General features: G+C 41.0%; 1 protein-coding gene across 2 annotated transcripts in view; it reads right to left on the bottom strand.

Moving 5' to 3' along the window:
* LOC307035056 (synaptotagmin-2-like) overlaps nucleotides 1-21,282 on the bottom strand; it is a 27,601-nt gene extending 6,319 nt beyond the window's left edge. The window contains exons 1-8 of one of the 2 annotated variants that reach the window (XM_079674023.1): nucleotides 21,143-21,282; nucleotides 8,301-8,516; nucleotides 7,791-7,951; nucleotides 3,823-3,960; nucleotides 3,492-3,659; nucleotides 2,870-3,037; nucleotides 1,548-1,665; nucleotides 859-992 (exon numbers count right to left, since the gene is read on the bottom strand). In XM_079674023.1, the coding sequence (XP_079530149.1) occupies nucleotides 859-992; nucleotides 1,548-1,665; nucleotides 2,870-3,037; nucleotides 3,492-3,659; nucleotides 3,823-3,960; nucleotides 7,791-7,951; nucleotides 8,301-8,496 (1,083 nt within the window). In that variant the 5' untranslated portion in view covers nucleotides 8,497-8,516; nucleotides 21,143-21,282. Of the gene's footprint in view, nucleotides 1-858; nucleotides 993-1,547; nucleotides 1,666-2,869; nucleotides 3,038-3,491; nucleotides 3,660-3,822; nucleotides 3,961-7,790; nucleotides 7,952-8,300; nucleotides 8,517-21,142 lie in introns of those variants that run through there. The other variant, XM_079674024.1, reaches the window with a different exon arrangement.

Here is a 21,282-nt window from a genome sequence, read left to right as displayed (position 1 = left end):
GATTTAGATTATTTTGACTGATATAGCAGTGTGATATGACTCACCACATTGAAGGGATTGATCATTGTTATCTCATTATCATTATCGTTAAAACATATGATGATCATGGCTGGATTTTGTAAGAGGATCTGTACCAAACAATGATATTTGACTAACTCTGTAGAATACAAATTGTAGGCCGGTACATTTATGAAGCACCACTAACCCTTATTGTGAACGCGATTTTGATACAATTACGATTAATTTCACTTCTGTCCCCTAGATATTCAATATTTAATGAGTTTCGTATTGTAGGTTTTGCTAACCATATTTTAAAGATCATATATAAATCTTTGAGGCTAATTTCTGTCAACATTTTCAGATATTAATAAGCACTGCACAGCTTCCAAATAAAGGTTAAATAAATACAAAAAAATATTTCTATCTACTGTATAAATAGCGAGTAGCGCAAGTGTAAGTTATAGGATAATATTACAGCAATAGTTTGGAATTTTGTGAAAAAGGCCATTTTCTCTTGAGAGTTGGATAGATACAGTAAGTGTTTAAATGTGTACAAAACCAACAAAGTGTAAACACATAAATTGTTCATATAAACAGATGTGTTCCCATCGTCTGATTTATCTGAAAGAGACCATCTGGCGTTGTCAGTCATGTTCAGCTAAAATTAAATAAAAGGCATGGGACAAGAATCATTGTGTCCATGTAATTGCTTCCAAGCGTGAATGGATTTCCTCTGCCTGATGATTAATTGCTTGTTAGTGCACACTGGTATTGATCGAGGTACACATTTGCCTTTGTACAGTAAGTAGTACACCCATGTTCTACTTGTATACAGTATTAAGCAGGACCCATCCTTACCTGCATTTGATCAATAGGAATCTCAAAGCTGAAGGACTCGTTGTAGTACGGATTCAAAGTGTTCTTCTTCACTGTGGTCTTCTTCTTCTTCAGCTTCTTTCCATTCTGGAGCAGGTTAATTTTCACATAGGGATCTAAAAACCAGAAAGAATGTCAAATCGTGTCAAAGCTGATTTAATGTGGTTTTGAACATGATATGGCATTTAATCACGGCAGCATTTAGCTGTATCTGGGTCGAATTCTCCTGATCAGATACTCAGAAGAAGCTTCCCCCCTCTTTTATTTCCAATAGGGCTGAAATAGAGGGACATGAGGAACGTCTAAAATGCATGTCTGGTATTTTGAGCAAATACATATGCCTAAAAAATATATATACTGCCTAAAAATAGTATGATAGGAGATCTTTTGCAGGGTTGGGTTGCAGTGCTGCGAGGCACCAACAGATGGGGCCAATGCTGAACCAGGGGGGGGGGGGGGTGGAGCTGCTGCATGGAGCACTGCAGCGTCGCACATGAGCACAGCGCCCTAATGGCTGCGCTCTCAGGCACGTTCCTGTTTACTCTGCAGTCACGCTGCAAGCTCCCACATTACACACTAAGCTCTTGTGATATTTGCCAAATTCTGAACCCTGAAATAGATTCAAATGCGACAGTGTGAAGATGAAATGCAGGAATCTGATGCTCATGTACCTGACAGTCCTCCCACGTCCATTTTCTTCAGGTTCTTGGCCTCCAGAATACAGATGGTGAGTTTGCCAGCCGTGGGGACGTAACGCAGGGAGATGCAAATGTCTCCAAGCTTCTCCGGCTGTGAGGAGGAGGGATGAGGAGAGAAAGTTAAAGCAGGTCTGACGCAGAATAAATGTCTTGGCTGTGCTGGAAAAAACTCACAAACGGCCCCTTTGAAATCCCATTTAACATTTGAACATTCACTGTCAATACAAACAATTCCTGCTGCCATTACTTGTCTTAGCAGCCATTACTAGTATTCTTAAGTACAGCTCGTTGGCCTTTTACAAAGTTAATAACATTTCTGAAACAGCAAGCAAATTTAGAGTGATTATTACATCTCAAGGTGGCTCTGGGGAGGTTTCATTGATTAAAAGCTGTTTTTCATAATCTGGGACAACATAATGGTGATAAAAAGTAACGTGAGCGTCTGCATGGCGACAGAGGACGACTAGAAGTTTTGTCCTTCAGCCCTCTGAGTCCTTCTGGGAAACAGAAAACATGCTACCTTGTCGCCGTGGTTATTTTTGTATTATCTAAATCAGATATTCAGGTTGCTCTAAATAGTAAAAACTGTATTTGAGTTCTAATTATTATATTTCAGGATGTTTAACATGTTGCATTATGACTACAGTTTGCAAAGTATATGGGATATAAGCTGGTGGTTAGTTACTATTTACACATCTGTCAGTTACAGGGTGACATTGTGATTCATTTGGGATATTGTGTGTGGCCATTGGTGGATGTAAGCCCAATATTTCCACTAATTCTTCTGATCAACTTATTTGCTCAATACTCCACTATGTTTACCAACTAGTCTATATGTACAATCTCATTGTTTGAAATGTTTTGTTTGTTTTGAGGTCTTTTAATGCTATCTGTATTCTGTGTGAGATACATTTTCTGTGAAATGTCTATGTGAAGCACTTTGGACTGCACTCGTTGTATGAAAGGTGCTATACAAATAAAGATTATTATTATAACTGTGTTTGTCTGTTGTTTGGTGTTGAGCAGGTTTGGTAAAAAACCTGCACCTAATAGAGCGATGAGAGAGAAGCTCAACAGCAAAGTAAAGACATACAATTTTACATTGAGCGGAAACCCAATTTAAAGCTCTGCAAAGTCGATGGGAGCTGCAGATTCAGAGGGTGATTCTCAACACATTCACACTGTAAACATATAAATGAAAGCTTTCTTATAATCAACACATTGTTTCTGCCCTTAAATATCAATTGAAGTAAGTATTAAGAATGAACAGCTATACGTCACTGCAGGACTCTCACCTCCTCTTGATCGGCGCTGTCCAGGTCCTTCCACTCCTCAATTGGCTTGGCCAGGTCCAGGGTGTTCATGGGTATTTTAATCTCTCCAATGACATCATGTTTAGAGAAGCGATCGAAGTCGTAGACGCACATCACCAGTGTCTTTCCTCCGATTTCTTGGAATGGAATCTAGAGGACAGAAAGTAGTCCCATTTCACCCATCTGTGTCGTGTGTAGGAGTTGCCTTATTTTTTTTGACAAATCTCGGTGCAGATAAGATCAGAAATATATATGGTTTATGACTTTGGCCTGGAGCTGAAAATGGCCTTGACTTAATAACAGGCAGCTTCAAAAGAGCTCGTCTGACTTTGACAAGGAAACGGATTTCTTTTTTATATAGCGCTGTGTCAGCAGGAGGCAATGAGGTGGCCTTCTCCTTTAATTTGATTCTCTACCACATTCTCCTTCAATATGTCGGCTGCAATTTTTTCATCACTGCTGGCCAGAGGTGTTTGAAAGCAGCTTCTTAAAGCTGACAGACATAGAGGAAGACAGGAGGTACATTTCTCCTCTAACAGGACCTGAATCAAACGGCTTGTGTTTAATAAGTAATAGGTAAAAGGTTGGTCGTGTTTCAGCTTACCTTGAAGCCAAAGGTCTCGTTGAAGACGGGGTTGAGCGTTTTCTTGTGAACCTTTGTGTCGTACTTCTTCTTCTTGTCGGGGAGGACGAACACCTTGACGTAGGGGTCGGAGGTTCCACCGCTGTCCATGGAGAGGAGGTCAGCTGCTTGGAGGATTCCCACAGTCAGCTGGGGACAAAGGGAAGAGATTAAAAGTCACTGCGCGTTTCCCCGAGCTCAAACGCAAAAGCCCTTCACTGTGTGCTTGATCCTGTTTCTCTATTTCCATAATGAGCCATGAAAGAACAGGTCAAAGGCTTTTCATTTGGACGAATGGACGAAAAATAAATGCCTTGTTCTCCTGGAAGTCGTAATCGATGGAGTACTGCAGCTTGCCGAGCTTCTCTTTCTCCTTGACTTCTTCCTCTTTCTCGTCTCCGGTCAGTCCAGGTTCCACATCGTCCTCTTCATCATCATCATCCTGGTTTTTCTGAACAGAGAAAAAAGGGGACGGGCGGCAGAAGAAGAAGGGTGAGAGGGAGTTTGGGAGGTGGCGGCCGTGCTGAACACTAAACCTCGGGCATCAGCAGTCGGTTAGCCACAGCACCTACCTGCCACTTACCCCCGTCACCCCGCTGCTACTAGTGCAATCAGTTCATCGGTGACCACGGTTGCAACCTGACTTGATTTCACTATTTCTTGGGTGACACCATTTGCTGTTTTATATTTTGGTTTGATCAAATCTGATACAATCCGATGTAGGGAATTTCTCTACAAGAAAGTGTACAAATGCCATTTTAATATGACTATTTTGTGTGTAAAGAGTGGAGAGAGACAGAGATAAAAGGCCAAGGGTGAGAAATTAGAGAGAAACAACATTACATACATAGTCAATATGCAGGGGGGTGGACAGAAAAACAGGAACACCTTATAATACACTGCAATCTTACACAACAGCCATGCAAAAACCTCTGGGAGTTGTCAAATTGCACTCATGAATCAGTGGTTCTTAAAACGTGTATATGGATTTACTTGTGTAACTGCCTGTAATTGTAATGGGGTTGGATAAAATAAGAGGAACAGGACATAATGGGATTTGTTAGGATTGTAAAGGGACTGCATTGCAGTTAAACAGGCAGATAAACAGGCAGCTACACAATCATCAAAAAACTCAACCAAAATGAGTCATATGAACTTTTTTAAAGTCTACAAAATGGTGCCTACGTATCCCACAGAGCACAACGCTGCATCAGCAAAGATGAGCAAGAGCTGACGTAGGGACATTATGGGATGTTTTCTCAACAGAATTCTGTCTTTTGGATACAAAAGTGAGCACTAGTATTTATTGCAGAGCTTTTGCACTGCATAGCACTTTAGAGCAAGGCGTTCTTGTTATAGTGTCCACCCCCCGTGTACAGCCTTTCAAACAGGCGCTGTCACAAGAAGCAGCGCGTCCTTCCCGAGAGGAACTGGAGGACAGCGCTTTGAGGGATAGAAGTGATTTGATGAAACCCCTGACGAAGTCGTTCCTGACACTTTTCTTGAAACGCTCTGAAGCTTTGGTGGCGAATTTCGTCTCACTGATAATATGAGCTGCTAGACAAACAGCTTTATTTCAGGCCAGACAATATTACTGTTTGCTTTCTTTTGATTATTGTGTGCACACTTGTGCTGCTGATAGGATTCTGCTGCTCCAGCCTGATTATTGTAGTTAACTGAATTGCTGATGTGATTTAAAACCTCCAAAACAGAGAGCAGATTTTTCCGGCTGATACTCTAATGTGAAATATTGTGATTCTTGATCATGTGCGGGAATAGAAATCTGCAGTTTACTGACAGTTAAATGCTCCTGAGATAATTGAAGATGGATAACTCTTGCTTTTACATCACACCAAGAGACTCTTCAGATTGTCATCTTTTTAGAGGCGGCCGAGACTAATCGAGTCAAGGCAATTTGCTCTGATATGAATATTAAAGTCAACTTTCATTTCTGATACTGTATGAATCTGGATGGTATCTCAGTATGGCCTACTTTCCTATGGCTGTCTTCTTGAAAAAACACTGATGTCCTCGTAAGAGTGGAGGGTCCAGCTACTCACTGATGAGCTGGAAGAGGAACAGGGCACACACACAGATAATACACACACTATCACACCCACTGCACGCCATACTGTACTGCACACACACACTCACACACACACACTTGCTTACATGCAGGCTCTCATGCATGCTTAAAACCTCATTACTCTCTCTCTCTCTCTCACACACACGCATTCTCACACAATATCCTTTTATGTGGCATTCTCTATCTTCATTGTGTTAAATGCTTTTCATTCAAGCATGCCAGGCCACACAATGCAGGATCCAAGTTTCCTTCTGACGGCAAATGTAAAATGGATTACCTTATTTATGAAGACAGATTTCATAATTTCTGGTATGTTTCTTATCTTTGTTTTTCAAACCTCTGCGAGAAATGTGTTCTGAGTGAAATGTACACATCCATGGCAAAATCATGCTATAATGAGACGGTTGTTTTCAAACTTCCTGTGGGGGTTCAAAAATAAAGACATGGTTTGTCTGAATGTATGCCCTTTGGTCAACTCAATGGGATGAATTGTGGGAGGTTTTATCAAAGGAAATATGTATTTTTAACAGCTGGTTGACTGTAAATTAAACTTTGAAACGACTGAAATTGTCGGCAAACATTCTGGCCCACCATTTCTCCTCAGTGAAACCCGTGCTTCAGGGAGAGAGGGGGGTCGATGACTGTCACCTAGTATGTCAGCAGCATGGGTCATCCAGGAAAGTTACTCTCAAGTCAAGTTGTGGCCATTCAATGGTACCTACTGCAAGGGAATATGCTGGTCTTTGTCAAGAGATACAGACAGCTTTATCTGTCGTGGAACTCGGAGCGTGTTTGCACAGGTGTGGCGCAGCGTGTGAATTTCAGACCAAAATTGTCTTATAATTTGTCCATTTTTTGGGTTGCGTTCAACAATCGAGGCCTGGTCATGGTGGAAACATGCTCAAAGCTCTCAGTTTAGGTAAAGTTCCCGCTTATTATTTGACAAATACCCAGCTTACCCCTTGCACATGCATGCTAGTGATCTCTAGTGAGTTGCTGAGTGCACTCGTCATTCAAAGGCTCAATCGTAGGATGAGATTTCATTTCAAACCACCTAAACACATCTTTGCTCTATAGTTTTTTCAAAAACATTGCAATCTCTAAGTATTCAAGACATAGCAGTCGGTGCGGCATATCAGTTCAGTAGATTTGTTTGCGAAGCAGCTTAAAATCGCTCCCATAGATTCCTCAAGCACCCGCGGCAGCTAAGCTTGCACAATTCTAAGAAAGCCATAGCACTCATTGTCATCATCACTGCAATCCAACCCCTTTCAAGCCCCAACACCACCCCCCCACCCCCAACCACCACCGGTCTGCGCTTACTCAGAGCGGCCAGAGAGGGGCGCCTCGTGCTATCAGACCTACCGTAGGCAAAGAAGTCCACCACAGTCAAGATACACGGAGCACACATAAGACACAAAGCAGGAAGGAGGAGAGCAGAGACAAAGGAAGAGATTGAACTCACAGCAGACACCAAAGAAGTGTAATCACAGCAAATGTAGTCAGCTACACTGTAGGCAGCGCGGAAAATGACAGATAGACAAGCCTCCTCATTAGCACAGTCATATCTAGCAGGGCCGCTCAAACCACTCCACGTTTAGATTATACTTATTGTCAATGTCGTCAATCATGTATGTGGAAAGGAATAATAATTATAGGCCCGAGAACAACAGCATTGTGCTAACTGCTAATTTTCATAATTACTCTTTAATGACTAGGGGAAACAATGGCTGGGCTGAATAGATAAGAGTCCTGTCATTTTCCACTCAAAGCCCAAAGCATAAGTGAGAGAGAGAGCAACAATAACATTAATGACAAATACATTAAATAACTGAAAGGAAAGAAAGATAAAAATGAAAATAATCATGGTGGATAAAGAACATAATTAACACCTGCGGAGAACACACTGACTGGGTTAGAAAGCCAACAGAGTCTGTCTACATAAAATGAAATCTAATACATTTTAAATAGGAAACTAGGATAAGATATGTATCACACAAGGGCTACTGCTGTCATATGATTAGCTGAGGCAAACAGACAGTATCATGGCATGCATGTTTTCTCTCTATTCCCGTATCAAAGCCCCATAGCTGTTACATAATACGCTCATAAACAGGTTAGCTGTGCTTTGCTTCGTATACAGTATACGTGTAAATCCCCTCGGCCGTGATGTGGCCTCCCGCGGAAAAACATACCTCTCCCCCTTTCAGGTTCTTCATTCCCATCTCCCCCTTCCCCTTCTTGCCCTTCTTGTTCTTCTTCTTCTTGCAACAGCATTTCTTGATGATGCAGAAGCAGCATGTTAGAATGAGTAAAGCAGCGACCACGGCAATGGCAATGATGGCCCAGGACGGCACTGAGGAGAACATACAGACCGATGTATAGACGGCACATCCACACCCAGAAAGAGAAGAGAGAAGCAAATACTTTGACATTTGACCAACCAATCATTTAGCCTACTTTCATGTCATGTCCTGGGCCAAATATATTTAGTAAGAGGTGCAAGATTAGCAATTACATTGGGTGAAAATTAGATTTCGCTGCCATTAGGAAGGGCAGCCAGTGATCAATACTGAATAAAGACATTATGAGGCTGCCAATGCCCCGCAGCTAAAGAGTAAATCTCATTCCGAAATCATTGCTCGGAGTCACATTAATACAAGTTGGTTGATCGGAACAGGATTGGTGTTTTGTGTGGCACTCACGTGGGATCTTGTCGATTTCATTGAGGAATTTGTTTTTGATCTCGTCGAAGCCATCGTTCTTCTCGACGGGCTCGGTGGAGTTGTCAGTGGAGACTAATGCGTCAAGGGCTGGAGTCACAGTCAAAGCACTGGCTCCCGTTGGGTCAGCAGCTACCATGGGCGTTGTTTGGTGCTTGAACAAGTTCCACTTCGTCATTTAGGCTGCACACAAGGTCCCTGAAAAACAGCAGGAAGACACTTTGATTAAGACAGTCATTGTTACGTGTGTCAAAATCCACATGCATTGACGCATCAGTCAAGTAATTTTCATGTTTGTGTCCCAATCATTTTTTGAAAAAGAGACAGGATTCAAGTTTGTTGTGCACATATTTGTTTAAAGCTATATTTAAAAGGAGAAAAAAGAATAATAACACACACATTATGAAGTACATAATGACACATCCATCAGAAAAATACAACCATAAAATCCATCAGCAAAATCCATTAATCCACCAGAAAAAAATTAAATGATGGAATTGTTTATGGCGGATTTCCAAAATGCCACTCGTCATGGTTTGTTTAACTTGAGCACTCTGATGGATGGAGAACATTTGCTGAGTATCTTGTTAATAGTGTTTTGTTTTTTAATAAAAGACTGGTATCTTAATTAATCACGAAGCAGAGCCACTTCACTCTCAGTCTTCTGAAAGTTTCTAAATAATGAAAAAGGATCAAAATGGTCATGTAGCTCAGGTGGTAGAACAGAGTTTGGTTGTTTGATCCAAGCCCTGTCTACACGTAGAAGTCTCCTTCAGTAACAACAATTCACTTAGAAGTTTGTCTGCATGGTAGACAATGTAAGTGATGTGTTGTTGCTTTGTAGCACTGTATCTCCGAGAGGATCATATTGCATGGGAGACACATAAATGATATGTCCTGGTTTCGAGAGAGTGTCTCTTCAAAAGGTCCACGCCTGATCCATTAATCCTTTCTTGTACATCTGCCACAAGAGCAAACACAGACGGACAAACAAACAGAAACTGGTTTTGCTCATTTCCACTGATGTCTCTCCAGTTCCATTAATGCAAAAGCTTGTGAAATAAAGGAGTTTTTGTTCAGCTCTATTTATTCAGGAGGTCTGTTTGATAGCAAGACTTTTTTTTCAAAGGTAGACCTTGAAACAAGTAAACAAAATCACTAAAGGGCAATTAATTCATACACAGCAGTCATCATACCCAGTCACAGTAATTAAAATATTTAAAAACACTAATACAGATAGGAACAAGCTCCACTTGTTTATACATGAGTCCTCCGGAGGAACTAATGTCTTTAGTGTCAGTTTGTTCCACAGTCTGTTCTAGTATTGAGGTCTTAGTAGAAAATAAAATGATACGGATAACACTTTTTTAGTTTTCTATTGAAGCTTTTGAAATACTGTTCTGGATAATGTGGCGAAAGGTAAACAGCTGCAGCTCTAATATAATATGCAGAAATATGCACAAAGGCAGTCACACACACACACATTTCTGATTGTATCTTCATACTACAAAGAAATTAATTTCCTTTTATGTTCCATATGAAGCTTAAACGTATCAAAAATATCATATTTTCTACAAAGGCGGCAGCGGTATAACACAGATTCAATTATTATTAAATAGCTAATATATGTTATGACTAATAAAGGAAGGTATTTTATGACACGAGTGACACATTTACTAAAAATAGTTGTCAAGATATCTGTTAATCTGACATATTGTCTTCTGTATGATTAAGTGTCATATCATAAGAGCTTCACACTTATCCTCCATGACGATACAGGAAGTGCCATATACTGAGACAAAGTTTTTTTATGACCCAGCCAAGGTCTGAACCCTTTTGGATTTGATACATTCAATCAATTTCCACTGAGGAAGTGCACAAGAATACATTTCATCAAATGATGGATTATTACATCTACACCAGAGTCTGCCACTTTCCGACTTTAGTGTTGTGAGGGTCACTGGACAATGATTTACCGACAGTAGTTATGAGAAATAACTATCAATTCTCATGGTTTTTGTCTGGAGCCTGTACTCAGGCCAACAGTGCCTGACCAGGAAAGATGTTTAACCGTATAAATGAACAACTACAAGCCGGTCTCCGGTGGTGTTTCCGCAGGCCAAACAAATGTTCAATCAGAGCTCTTATCGGTTCCAGAAATCACAGTGTGACAAGTGCAGCTGAAAGCAGCCTGCCGACAGAGTGATGAGTGATCGGGCGAGACCTCCATTCAGAAAGCAGAAAAAGATGATAAGCATAACAAGAGGATACTTCTGCTGTTGATTTTATTAGATTTATCTTTATATGGGCAAAAAAATAAGAGCGGAATATCCTATTTCTCAAGTGCCAATTCTCCAAGTTGGTGCCACAGATTCTACCTCTATTTATTGCGGCGTATAAATTATTTAAATTGAGTCTGACAGCGGGATGGATGAGCTTATATTATTAAAGGGGCCAGAGCAGGTTTTAAATATCTTAAAATATAAGTATCTTTAGTGCTGCCGTTATGTAGGCTGGTGTTAAACACCCAACATCGTATATATACTGAGATGGAAACTGAACCACATGCACTCTTTAGAGTTCTCGAAAACATTTAGAAATAAGTATGATCCTCAAAAAATCATCAATCAGAGACCTCACTCTCTCCACTCTCTATTTAACATTACTTTAGATATTGTGACTTGTTAAAAACATCAAATTAAATCGGAGGTTTATGTGCATTTTATCCGGTGCGCCCCCTCACATCAGACCAGGCCAGACCAATTAAATTAACATTCATGGATATGTGCTCCAACATTTTATCTCCTCCACTCTGAGGGCGACAGTGAGGATGGACAGAGAGGACACAGACCTACGCTTTTGTTCTATGACAGCCATTAGTCCTGCTTCACAGTCAGCTATTAGTGGTCACTCCAGACAAATCAACTATATAAATCCCTCTTTCCTTTGAAGAAGGAAGTGTTAGTCTTTTGTTGTAAATTATCTGCAGACTGAGGCTGCAAAAACGCACAGGATTTTTATTTCAACAAACTTAACCTACTGAATATCAAGTAGAGTCCCAGGCATCCTCAAAGTCCGGACTCCGGTCCGGATCCGGACCGCACGACAACTGTCTCTGGACTCTGAGCGAAATTATACTTTTCATATGTATTATCTGTATTATCTGTGTTATTTTTGAGACAACGCAACGAGTCAAAATTCTCCGCTGTGTACAAACAGCGCTCTATCTGTCTGTCTGTCTGTGTGTGTCTGTGTGTGTCTGTCAACGCATTGGTCCAATCACATTCAGCATCCCGTCAGCGTTTTTTCCCCCCCACCAACACTCTGCGAATCAGAGGCACAGTAGGGCGGGTCTTCGCGGAATGCGGGTGGGAAAAATGTGTGTTTAAAAAAAAAAAAGTCAGAGCGAGAGTTAACAGCTCATCTAGTTGCATCTGTACTGTAGCTAGCAGCCTAGTTTCACCTACCGGGGACCCCGGGGCGGCATGGGGTGGCAACTGCCACCCTAAAAATAGGCGCTGCCACCCCAGTTGGCAGCTTTGTTTTGAAAGAAAAGTTGTGGCTCATCGGACATTTATGAGAGAACGTCTCTAATGTCCGAGTGCAAGTGAATGCAGCACAAGACACACGTCTTGTAACGCACGTCAACCCATGGCGCGAGCGTTGAAATATGATTGGCAGCGATTTCATTTGAACGGTACGGCGCAAAACGAGAAGCATTCGGACCATAGACTGATTCGGACCTAAGTACTGAAGGAATGAGGTATTTGCGGTTTACAATGACAGAGAAGAGACTGTCAAGTTTGGCTGTACATTGAATCAAAACGCACTAAAGCTTTGGATCTTACTAATTTTGTGAGGCGTTTTGCTGAACAAAATGGTAATCGCGGCATTCAGCTGTAATAGACATGATGCTCTGCTCACGGGATGAGCATACAAAACTGTTAAGATGATGACCTTACGTGTTTTTTCTTTGTGGGGGTCTGCCCCCAAAAAACTGTTCTAAGTCCTGAGAAAGTCAAATAAGACGGTGTGTAAAACTACACTGCCCAGCCAAAAAAAAGTAACCACTTTTTTTTAACTAGGCCAGTAGGTAAGGACTTTCCACTGGATAATAACTGAAGTATAAAATAATGCATGACTGAAGTGATGGAGACCATGTTTGAAGGCAAACAAAAAGAGGAAATGACAGGTCAAATAAAGCAAATCCCCCTCTCAGATTCCACAGCAACCAGAAGAACATAAATACTGGCTGGTGATTTGATTAATCAGCTTTGTGATGGAATATAAAATGCACAGTGCATTTCCTTAGCTGTGGATGAGTCCACTGGCACCACTGACAATGCTCAGTTGCTGGTGTTTGTGAGTTTTTATGATGAGGCAAAGGGGGAGTTTGTTGAAGATGTGTTGGGCCTGACGAACCTCAGTGGACACACAAGGGGGCAAGACATTTATAAAGCAATGATGGGAATGCTGAATGAAAGAGAGTGCGGCTGCCTTTATTCATAACTGTGCAGCTCTGCGACTCTGAGGGATCAAGCACAGACGCAATAACAATGAAAACTGCTGCACACAGATTATTTTTGTTTTTGCAACCTCGTGTTAAGAATCTTGTTGCAATTGTTTAAAATGTTGAATGACCGTAATCATCGGAGCTTTGTCTTATTAAAAACATTTTTTTGGACCTTTAACATTTGTATTTGAGTACCCCTGAAGTAGACCAATCATGAAATCTCTAAACAGAGGGAAAAAATGCTAGGTATTCAATCTAGCTGGTTTTATAAACTAAATCAAAAACACAACAATGCTAAGATTCTACTTAGGAGCTTTAAAATGCATAACTGTGGGGCTAATGTCCGCATGCTAACAAGCTAACAAGCTAACAATGACAATGCAAACGTGGATGTTTAGCAAGATTCATTTTAACCTTCTAAGTTTAGTTTGTTTGTATTCTAACATTTTCTAATGATCTGTAAAAACAAAGTATAGCTCGCAGATTTGATCATAAATCTGAGTATTGGATACATTTCATGTTTACGCAAATGATGGTGGAATATTAACATTTAAAGTGTGCCGTTTTATTATGGTATGGGGAAACGTATAACTAAGGACTGTAGAGGGAATTTCAGGGGATCAACAAAGTCACTAGGAATCATCGTCTTAGGCGTACAAATGTCTGTACCACATTTCAGAGCAATCCATCAAATGATTTTGAGGTATTTTAGTTGGGATCAGTGGTGGACCAGCAAAATACATTGCAATCAGGCTTTCAATTTAGATGGATGCTGGAATATGCATGCAGAAAAAAAAAAATAAGATAGATAGCTGCAAGCTCGTATTAAGTGATAATAAGCAAGGGTCTCTATCTCCATTTGCTCCCGTTTTAACAGTGTAAGTGTGGAGCAGGGCGATTCCAGAGCAAGAGCATTCATGTACACGAGACGTTCCCTGTGACGAATGCAAGTTAAAAATAGACCTCTTATCCAATATGCATTCCATGTTATACTCGATTACTGAAAATCTCTGGGAGTTTTGAGCTCCATCTCCCTATGTGCGTCTCATTTTGTTCCTGTTTGAGTCATCAGTATGTGTTGAAACAAAATGGTTCGGCTTCCCGGCCCTGAGCGGCGCGGCTATGGGTATGATCTGGCCTTATCTCTCAGCACACTGCTCGGGGTTGGATGGGGATCAAGCACGTTTATCTTTGGTGCACGAACAAACAGGGTGTAGCAGCCACACGTAATAACACAGTAGATTTACTGAGAAATGAAATGTGATACATAAAGGTTTAACGTGTCACATAAAGTCACTGGAGGGCTCATGAAGGTGAAAGCAAACTGCATTCTTTTTTTATTTTAAACAAACCACAGTCTTTGAGGACCAATCAGAGGGAACTGGCAGAGGCTGTGTTGTGTGGTTCTCTCATTTCAAAAATATTGTTTTCAAGAAAAAATCCCTCTTCAAATGGATTAAACAAAAACACTGAATTAATAAACCCAAATTCAAAAATACCTTCTCCATCACCAGGGAACAGACATTACATACAGTATTTAAACTGAGTAATCATTCTTCATTTGTGCTTTCAAACAAATAATTCTCTATCTTAGCTATTCGCACCTTCTTCTATGTCATTTGTAAAGATTCAATGTCAAAAAACAATAAGAAATGATGACTTACTTTGATTTGTATCATTAGAGCATAGGAAAACATCTTTCACAGCTTTGATGTGATTTCAGTTGCAGCATAATTTAATGTTTTCCTGAGGAGATGAAAGGAAATAAGAGCTGTACTCCAATTAGGGGCGTTTCTGGTTCATGACTGGGCGTTTTAACCCCAAAGCTACAGGGATGCACATTGCAGAATATTTAATAGGCGGAACTTGAATGCAGTGAATAAGAGTATGAGAGATCAATGAGATCAGTAGGAGATATTTTAATCCGACTCATGCACCCTAATGGAGTATCACATCATATGTTGTCTTCATCTTCATTAAAGCAAAAATATGAGTCATTTAGAAACACTCAAAGAAGCCTACAGGCTAAGTGCTCTTACTTAATTACCTCCCACCTGTCAAGCTTTAATTAGAATCAGTACATGTCCTTGCTCTCACATGACAAAGAAACGCTGATTCCTTGTCTGATGTGACGTGTGATGACCTACTGACCACATTATGTGACATCCTCTCCAGTGACAGGAAACCCCAGCCTGCAGATGTGACAGCGGGGGGGGGGAGGGTTTACCGCGGGCTTATTAGCACCCAGGTCAGATACAAGAGAAAACAACCTTAGGAGAGTGAGCTAAAGTCATGCAGCTGTTTTATTAAACGACAACATGTACCCTGAACAGCAATTCATTAACAATCTCCTACCAGACATCCATTGTTTCCTCATGCCCTTACAACTCGCCTCTATACCATTTCACACATCTGTCTCTAAGTGGCAAATACATACGAGTTACATATACACATGCTTCATTACATAGCTTTAAACCCTCAAATATCTTAGCACACCACACACTTTCAAAATGGCTTCTGTAAAAGGAGAGACATTTTCATGAGGTCATGTGACTGCAGCTCGGGGCAACAGTCAGGAGCAGTGGGGCGGCAAATTAAGTATTGAATATTAGTCACTGTGGAAAGGTGTGTTGTGTTCAAAGAGAAACAGCGGCAGCGACCATTGGTCGTCAAAGGCCACCAGACAACCGGGTCCCTCAAAAGATACAAAGTCATCTGAATAATGTGTCCCCAATGAAATCACTCAGCCCCCACTGAGGCCCCCGCCATCTGTGACATTACGGGTTATGTGTGGGTGGGTAGAGTGCTTGGCCTCCAGCAGTAGTAGCTGAGCATCCTGTGCAGCTTCATTTCCTTTAAGTCTCACTAATGCGATTTCTGCAGTAAACTGGGTTGGATTATTTAAGAAATGTACATGAAGTTAATAACTTATTTATGTAGTAGAGAGAATCATAATTAGATGATTTCAGAATAAGGCAAATGAAATGTACGTGCAAAGTGGTATGTGTTTTACAGTGGGCAGATCAAGAGACGCTGCATGTGTGAACGTTTGCATGCTTTCATTTTGTATTTGCTATGCGGACTGACTCTTTCATCTGTATCCCACTGAGCTATTTTAGGTGCGAGCCAAGTTGTGGAAGATCTCGAGGATATAATTTAGAAGGTGTTCAAAGACATCCCGCCATCTTGAATTTATGATAAACACACTCGAAGAAGAGAATATTGCCTCAACTAATGCTGAGTCACAGCTGACCTCTGATCTGTCTGGTCTCCATTTCAGCTGCAAATGTGTATTGGAACATTTAGAGAACGGGGGGCACATTATTTTATTAGATCCAAAAGACAGAGCATTACTGTAGACGGGAAGCTGAGCTGAGATGGTGAGTTATTTCAATTAGAGCTAATGTGCAGCTTTGTTCCTGAACTCTTGCTACTCTATGGTAATTCACCCCTGCTGAAATGGACTTGGGGCTCCCACAGTCATAATGGTCTCATTTTGGCCGAGTTTTAATAGGATTACAGGGCGGATGCTGATGGCTGAACTACTTGTTGTTTTCCAAGGAAGGATGAGATACTGTATGGAACTTGGCTTGAGCCGAATTTAGGAGAATATTCAACAATTCATTATAATGATTGCCATTTAGTTATTTAAATCAACTCATTACTCATAAAACTCTTACAAAATGCTCTGCGTCATTTACCTCAACGTAATTAAAAATATTGAGCTGAGGTGCCTCAGTTGATTGACATGTTAGTCTTTATAGCTGCTGCTAGTCGAATTTGTCTGTGCTTTTTCCTTGATCCTAGGCTGCATAAAGACATCTCTTCTACACCACTTGTGCACATAATGCCAGTGTGCATTCCTGAAAAGATCTCAGTTGGCATGCACAGTCAAATGAACAGACACACATTCATGCAAGGTGGCCTACTGTAGTTGCAGAACACTCCCTCTTTTGTCATTGTCATTTCATGGTGGAGAGCCAAGGGACTGACAAAAGCTCTGCCAAATCCAAAAAGACAGCACACGGTACACAACATGTGCCAGAGCCAGATTCTGAAACTCTTGACCAAGAGCCTTCAAGTCTCCTGCCACAATGCATCGATGGGAGCGTGCCAAGCATCTGTCCGGACGAGGTAATGTGACTTATCTGTAATTAAAATACAACATTCAGCTAACAAGGCGCTGACATCAATGATCATCTAAATCCTGCAGCCCATCCCTCTTTTGAAGGTTTCTATGTCCCCTCGTTTGGTGGACAAATAGCTTAAAGCAGCCTATCATTGTGGCATTAGTGTTAGCTTTAAAATAACATTACATTAAAAAGGGTTATTTCACTGTTTATTATTATTATATATTATTATTTTCAAAATAATTCCTGTTTTCTTACTAAGATTAATTATATGAACTTCTTAACAGTGAAATAGTCATACCACATTACATTATAACTGTAGTTCATGTTACATGTTCTGCTTTTTAGCATTAATATCCATATTACTATTAATACAATACTGTATATATAGTCAAATACATATCTTTCGATATCAATTGTTGTGATATGTTGCAGTACAATTAGCTCCAAAGTGTCTTTATTGTATGAATATTTATATTTTATTTCACATTCTTTTATTCTAAAATGAGGCAATTAATTAAATCTCACCCTGGGATGATATTGAGTATTCTGATTCTGATTAACTGATATCATTTGTATTTTTTCAGACGCCAAAAATGTAGCCATTCCTTTTTAGTAGTCTCTGTGCCAACGGACAGACCAACTGACATTTTCACATTCACTCAGCAAGCAATCTGCAACACAGTCAGCAGAACTGCTTATGCAGGACCGGACATTTACCGAGGCATCAGACCCCTGTGTTTAGCCTCAGGGCTGCACAAACACTCAGAATGCAAACTACAATACAAGCATTTACAAGAAAAGGCCTCGACTATCAATCACAGATGTCAACATGGCAATTACACCTTTATCAACAAAGTAGAAGTGCATCAGGATATCCTGCTGGTGCCACTGCTGATCTGAGGGCAACAACCGAGATAAAGGTGTCAAGAAGGTGCCTTGTGCATCGTCTCACTGAAGAGAATGAGAGAAAGGCCTCTTCCTCATATAACTCATTGTGTGCTGACCCAAAGAGCGGTCCAGAGAGGCTCATTTACAATCCTGCTTTTGTAGATAAAACAATGCTTATTCTCACCTGCAGCTGAATGTGACTCAGCTATTATCAAGAGGCATCCTTGAAAAGGAGGTGGGAGGCGCCAGAGTTTTAATGCTGCTGCAGGGATCATTTACAGCCAGTTGCCATACATCCCCCCTCTCCCCCCTCAGCACAACCCCTTTCCCTGTCCCCTGATAGGTCGATTAATCATTCTGTCACAGAGATAGTGACCCAATCTGCATGTAAGGCTGTGTGGAGAAACTGTGAAAGAGGAAAGGGCTTCTGCAGCACTGCAGATAGGCCACATCTACTGATAGTTTTGAGAGGGAATATATGTAGAGACTGCAAGAACAGAATATCGTATTTCAAGTCAAATGAATGGTTTTGGAAGTATGCTTGATCACATTCAATTTGAGAGTTTGATAAGCAGATAGATATCACTTTTTTGTCTGCCAATGAAATACTAAGCTACAAGCAGATACCAGTTAGCGTAGCTTAACATAAACCATGAAAACAAGGCGAAACAGCTAGCTTGGCTCTGTTCAAAGGAAAAGCAGAATCCGAATTCCAGTCCCTTTAAATCTCTCTAATTAAAACTTCTAACATATTTTGTTTAATCCTGGGTAAAAAAATGACAGTTCACCATTTGTATGTAACGGATTATTTTATATGGGGCATGAGCAGTTGCCAGGCAACCAGCTGAGACTCCAGAAAGTTGCCATGACATATTACCCCTTTAAAACAGATGTTTTACACTTTTGATTTAACCTTATGACGCAAACCCACAGAAAATATGTTAGTTAGTGATCCTAGGTGGTGCTGGTAGGTTACTGTTGGATGGAGCCATGCTTACCTTTTCCCCATGCTTTTAGCTGTGTGCTAAGCTAAGCTAACAGGCAGCTAGTTGCACAGAAATAATAATAATACCTAATTTCTCATCGATATAAAGCGAATAAGTGTCAAACTGTTAATTTAGACCAAGTACTGAACAGATCTTCAACTTTCCATGAAGAAAATCTTACATTCAAATGTTTTGCTGCAACATCGTAGGCTTTACACAACACATCCTCAGTATGATGAAACACAGTGAAAATGTTTTTCTCCACAGCAAAGTGTTACCCTGCTCTGTAGAACGCTCTCTGTGACCATCACAAATCCTCTCCTCCAAGAGGCTAGATGGTGCAAAAAAAAAATGTGTGCCAGAGGTCTCACAAACAAAATTGGCATGCTTTTCTCCCTCTGAAGATTAAAGAGTGGTGAAAATGTCCCATCAGCGCAGCAGGAAGCTGTGACTGGTGACAGAGTCTGACCGTTTAACACCGAAGCTCTCTGCCGTCGTCTGCCAGCGACGCACCATCAGATGGGCTGGGGCCAGGACTGGGAGGGCAAACCTCTCACCTGGAGTGAGACGCTGCCTGCGCCTGAGCAATACCAATCATAGTTGTGTTAATGTGTCAGAGAGAAAATCACTGGCTCATACTACGAGTCCAATATGGGTGGCTTTGTCATTTTGAACATGCTTTTGTGAAGTAAAAGCTGACTATGTCAACCTAATGAAGCACCAGGAAGTACAAAAACATGGTTATGTGGGTGTAAAAGGGCACACCCACTGAAGTAAGACACTCTGGGATGCTGCACAGAATCGTTTCTTCTTTTGAGCAGTTCTCAGCAATCGGGCACCAGCTGCCTTCTTGCAGGGAGCCAAAAGAAAGAAAAAAAAATAAGATTGGTGAACTTCAAAGCGTCCTCTCAGTTTTTCTGGTTATGTATGAGAGACTCGGAGAATATTTGTCAGTGTGAGAGCCAATGGGAGCGGCAGCCTGAGGTTCAGACTTAATGAGCCTGCCTGAATGTTTTAGAGCCTGACAAAAACCGAACCTTCAAAGCTTTTTTCGGTATCAAATAGTCTCCTGCACTCCGGGTATTGGAGGAGTAAACATGTATGCAGTCATTGTATATATACCCAGCTGTATATTTTCTGTCCTCACATCTTCTGCACTGTGTTTGTTTACTTAACTCAGTGATCATGTGACGGCGCCATACACAAGCCATTGACTGTAATGATGATAATTACAACACCAGAGACCCCGGGGAAGGACCAAACCTGGTTTGTATTTCAAGATGTTACCTCAGGACGGTATAATTATATTTGTGCATAATGTGAGAAGTGTGTTATATTTGGACTTGTTTTGGCGATAAACCTCAGTTGCTCCTTGTCAGAAAATAACCATATCTATTTTTAGTCAGTCTGCTCAAATGAATTTGAATTAATTTATTATAATGAATACTCTGCTGTGCTAATGATGAGCCTGATACAGACCCACAAGAGTCAGCAATGGGTTTATTAGTGAGAAGTATAGAAGCCCAAGATAGGTTTTGTCCTTGGTACTGTCACCTCAGTGCTGCCTGTGCTATATGTCCCATGAGAGACAGCAGAAAAAAAGAGCATCCTGCAGCACTTTATAAAATCCCCACCCTCCACTCTCTATACTCCTCAGCACAACTGTCAGCCTCTCTTTATGTCTGACTTAACACTCTGAAAAGATCAAAGACATCCGTAGCATGAGTCTGTTTTGTGACATTATTATTATAATACATTACACCTGAGGTTTTTTAATGTGATGTGCCGTTTATCTGGCTCCAGTTGTTTGTTTTTTACGTGCTCAGGGAGGTTTGCAGAAGACACCATGTAGCTACAGGGGCAAGCAGAGCATCTGTCAGCAGGGCAGCCTCCTGGACAATCTCCAGGAAAGAAGTACTACACCCGCCAGGCGAGCTAAATGAGGCATGATCAATGAGAATAATTTGATCCACAGCTACATCCCCCAAAATCTAAAAACCACTGCCTGGTGTGGAATCATAACGGATTGCAAAGAAAATAGGTGAAGGCAAGGTCCCCAGCTGGATCCTAGTGCAGATCAGTATTCCCTTCACGAGGCTTATGAATCAGCTTAGAGTAAACTTTGGACCACATGCGCCAGAGAGTAACATGCACACAGCACCATGGTAAAACCGACATAAAGCTATTTAGACACAGCCTGTTAAAACTACACTCGGCACATCCAGCCTGTAAAGCCTAGAAGTCTAGATTCCTCAAAGGAAGTGTTGAAGCGATGCTGTGAAGAGAGTTGAAATACGCCCTTACCAGCACTTCTGAAATCCTGTAATCCTGTTCTCCACAAAAGGCTAACCCATTCACCAAACAGGCACTTAGGGTTAATGTAACAATGCCTTAATAACGTCCCTCCACAGCTCTCCCATCAGCACCAGAAACTGCAGTCCTCC

This window comes from Notothenia rossii (assembly GCF_949606895.1).
Source record: "Notothenia rossii genome assembly, chromosome: 4".
NCBI classification, from domain to species: domain Eukaryota; kingdom Metazoa; phylum Chordata; class Actinopteri; order Perciformes; family Nototheniidae; genus Notothenia; species Notothenia rossii.
Note: the sequence above shows the minus strand (reverse complement) of the source record. Positions and strands in the feature narration are given on the sequence as shown.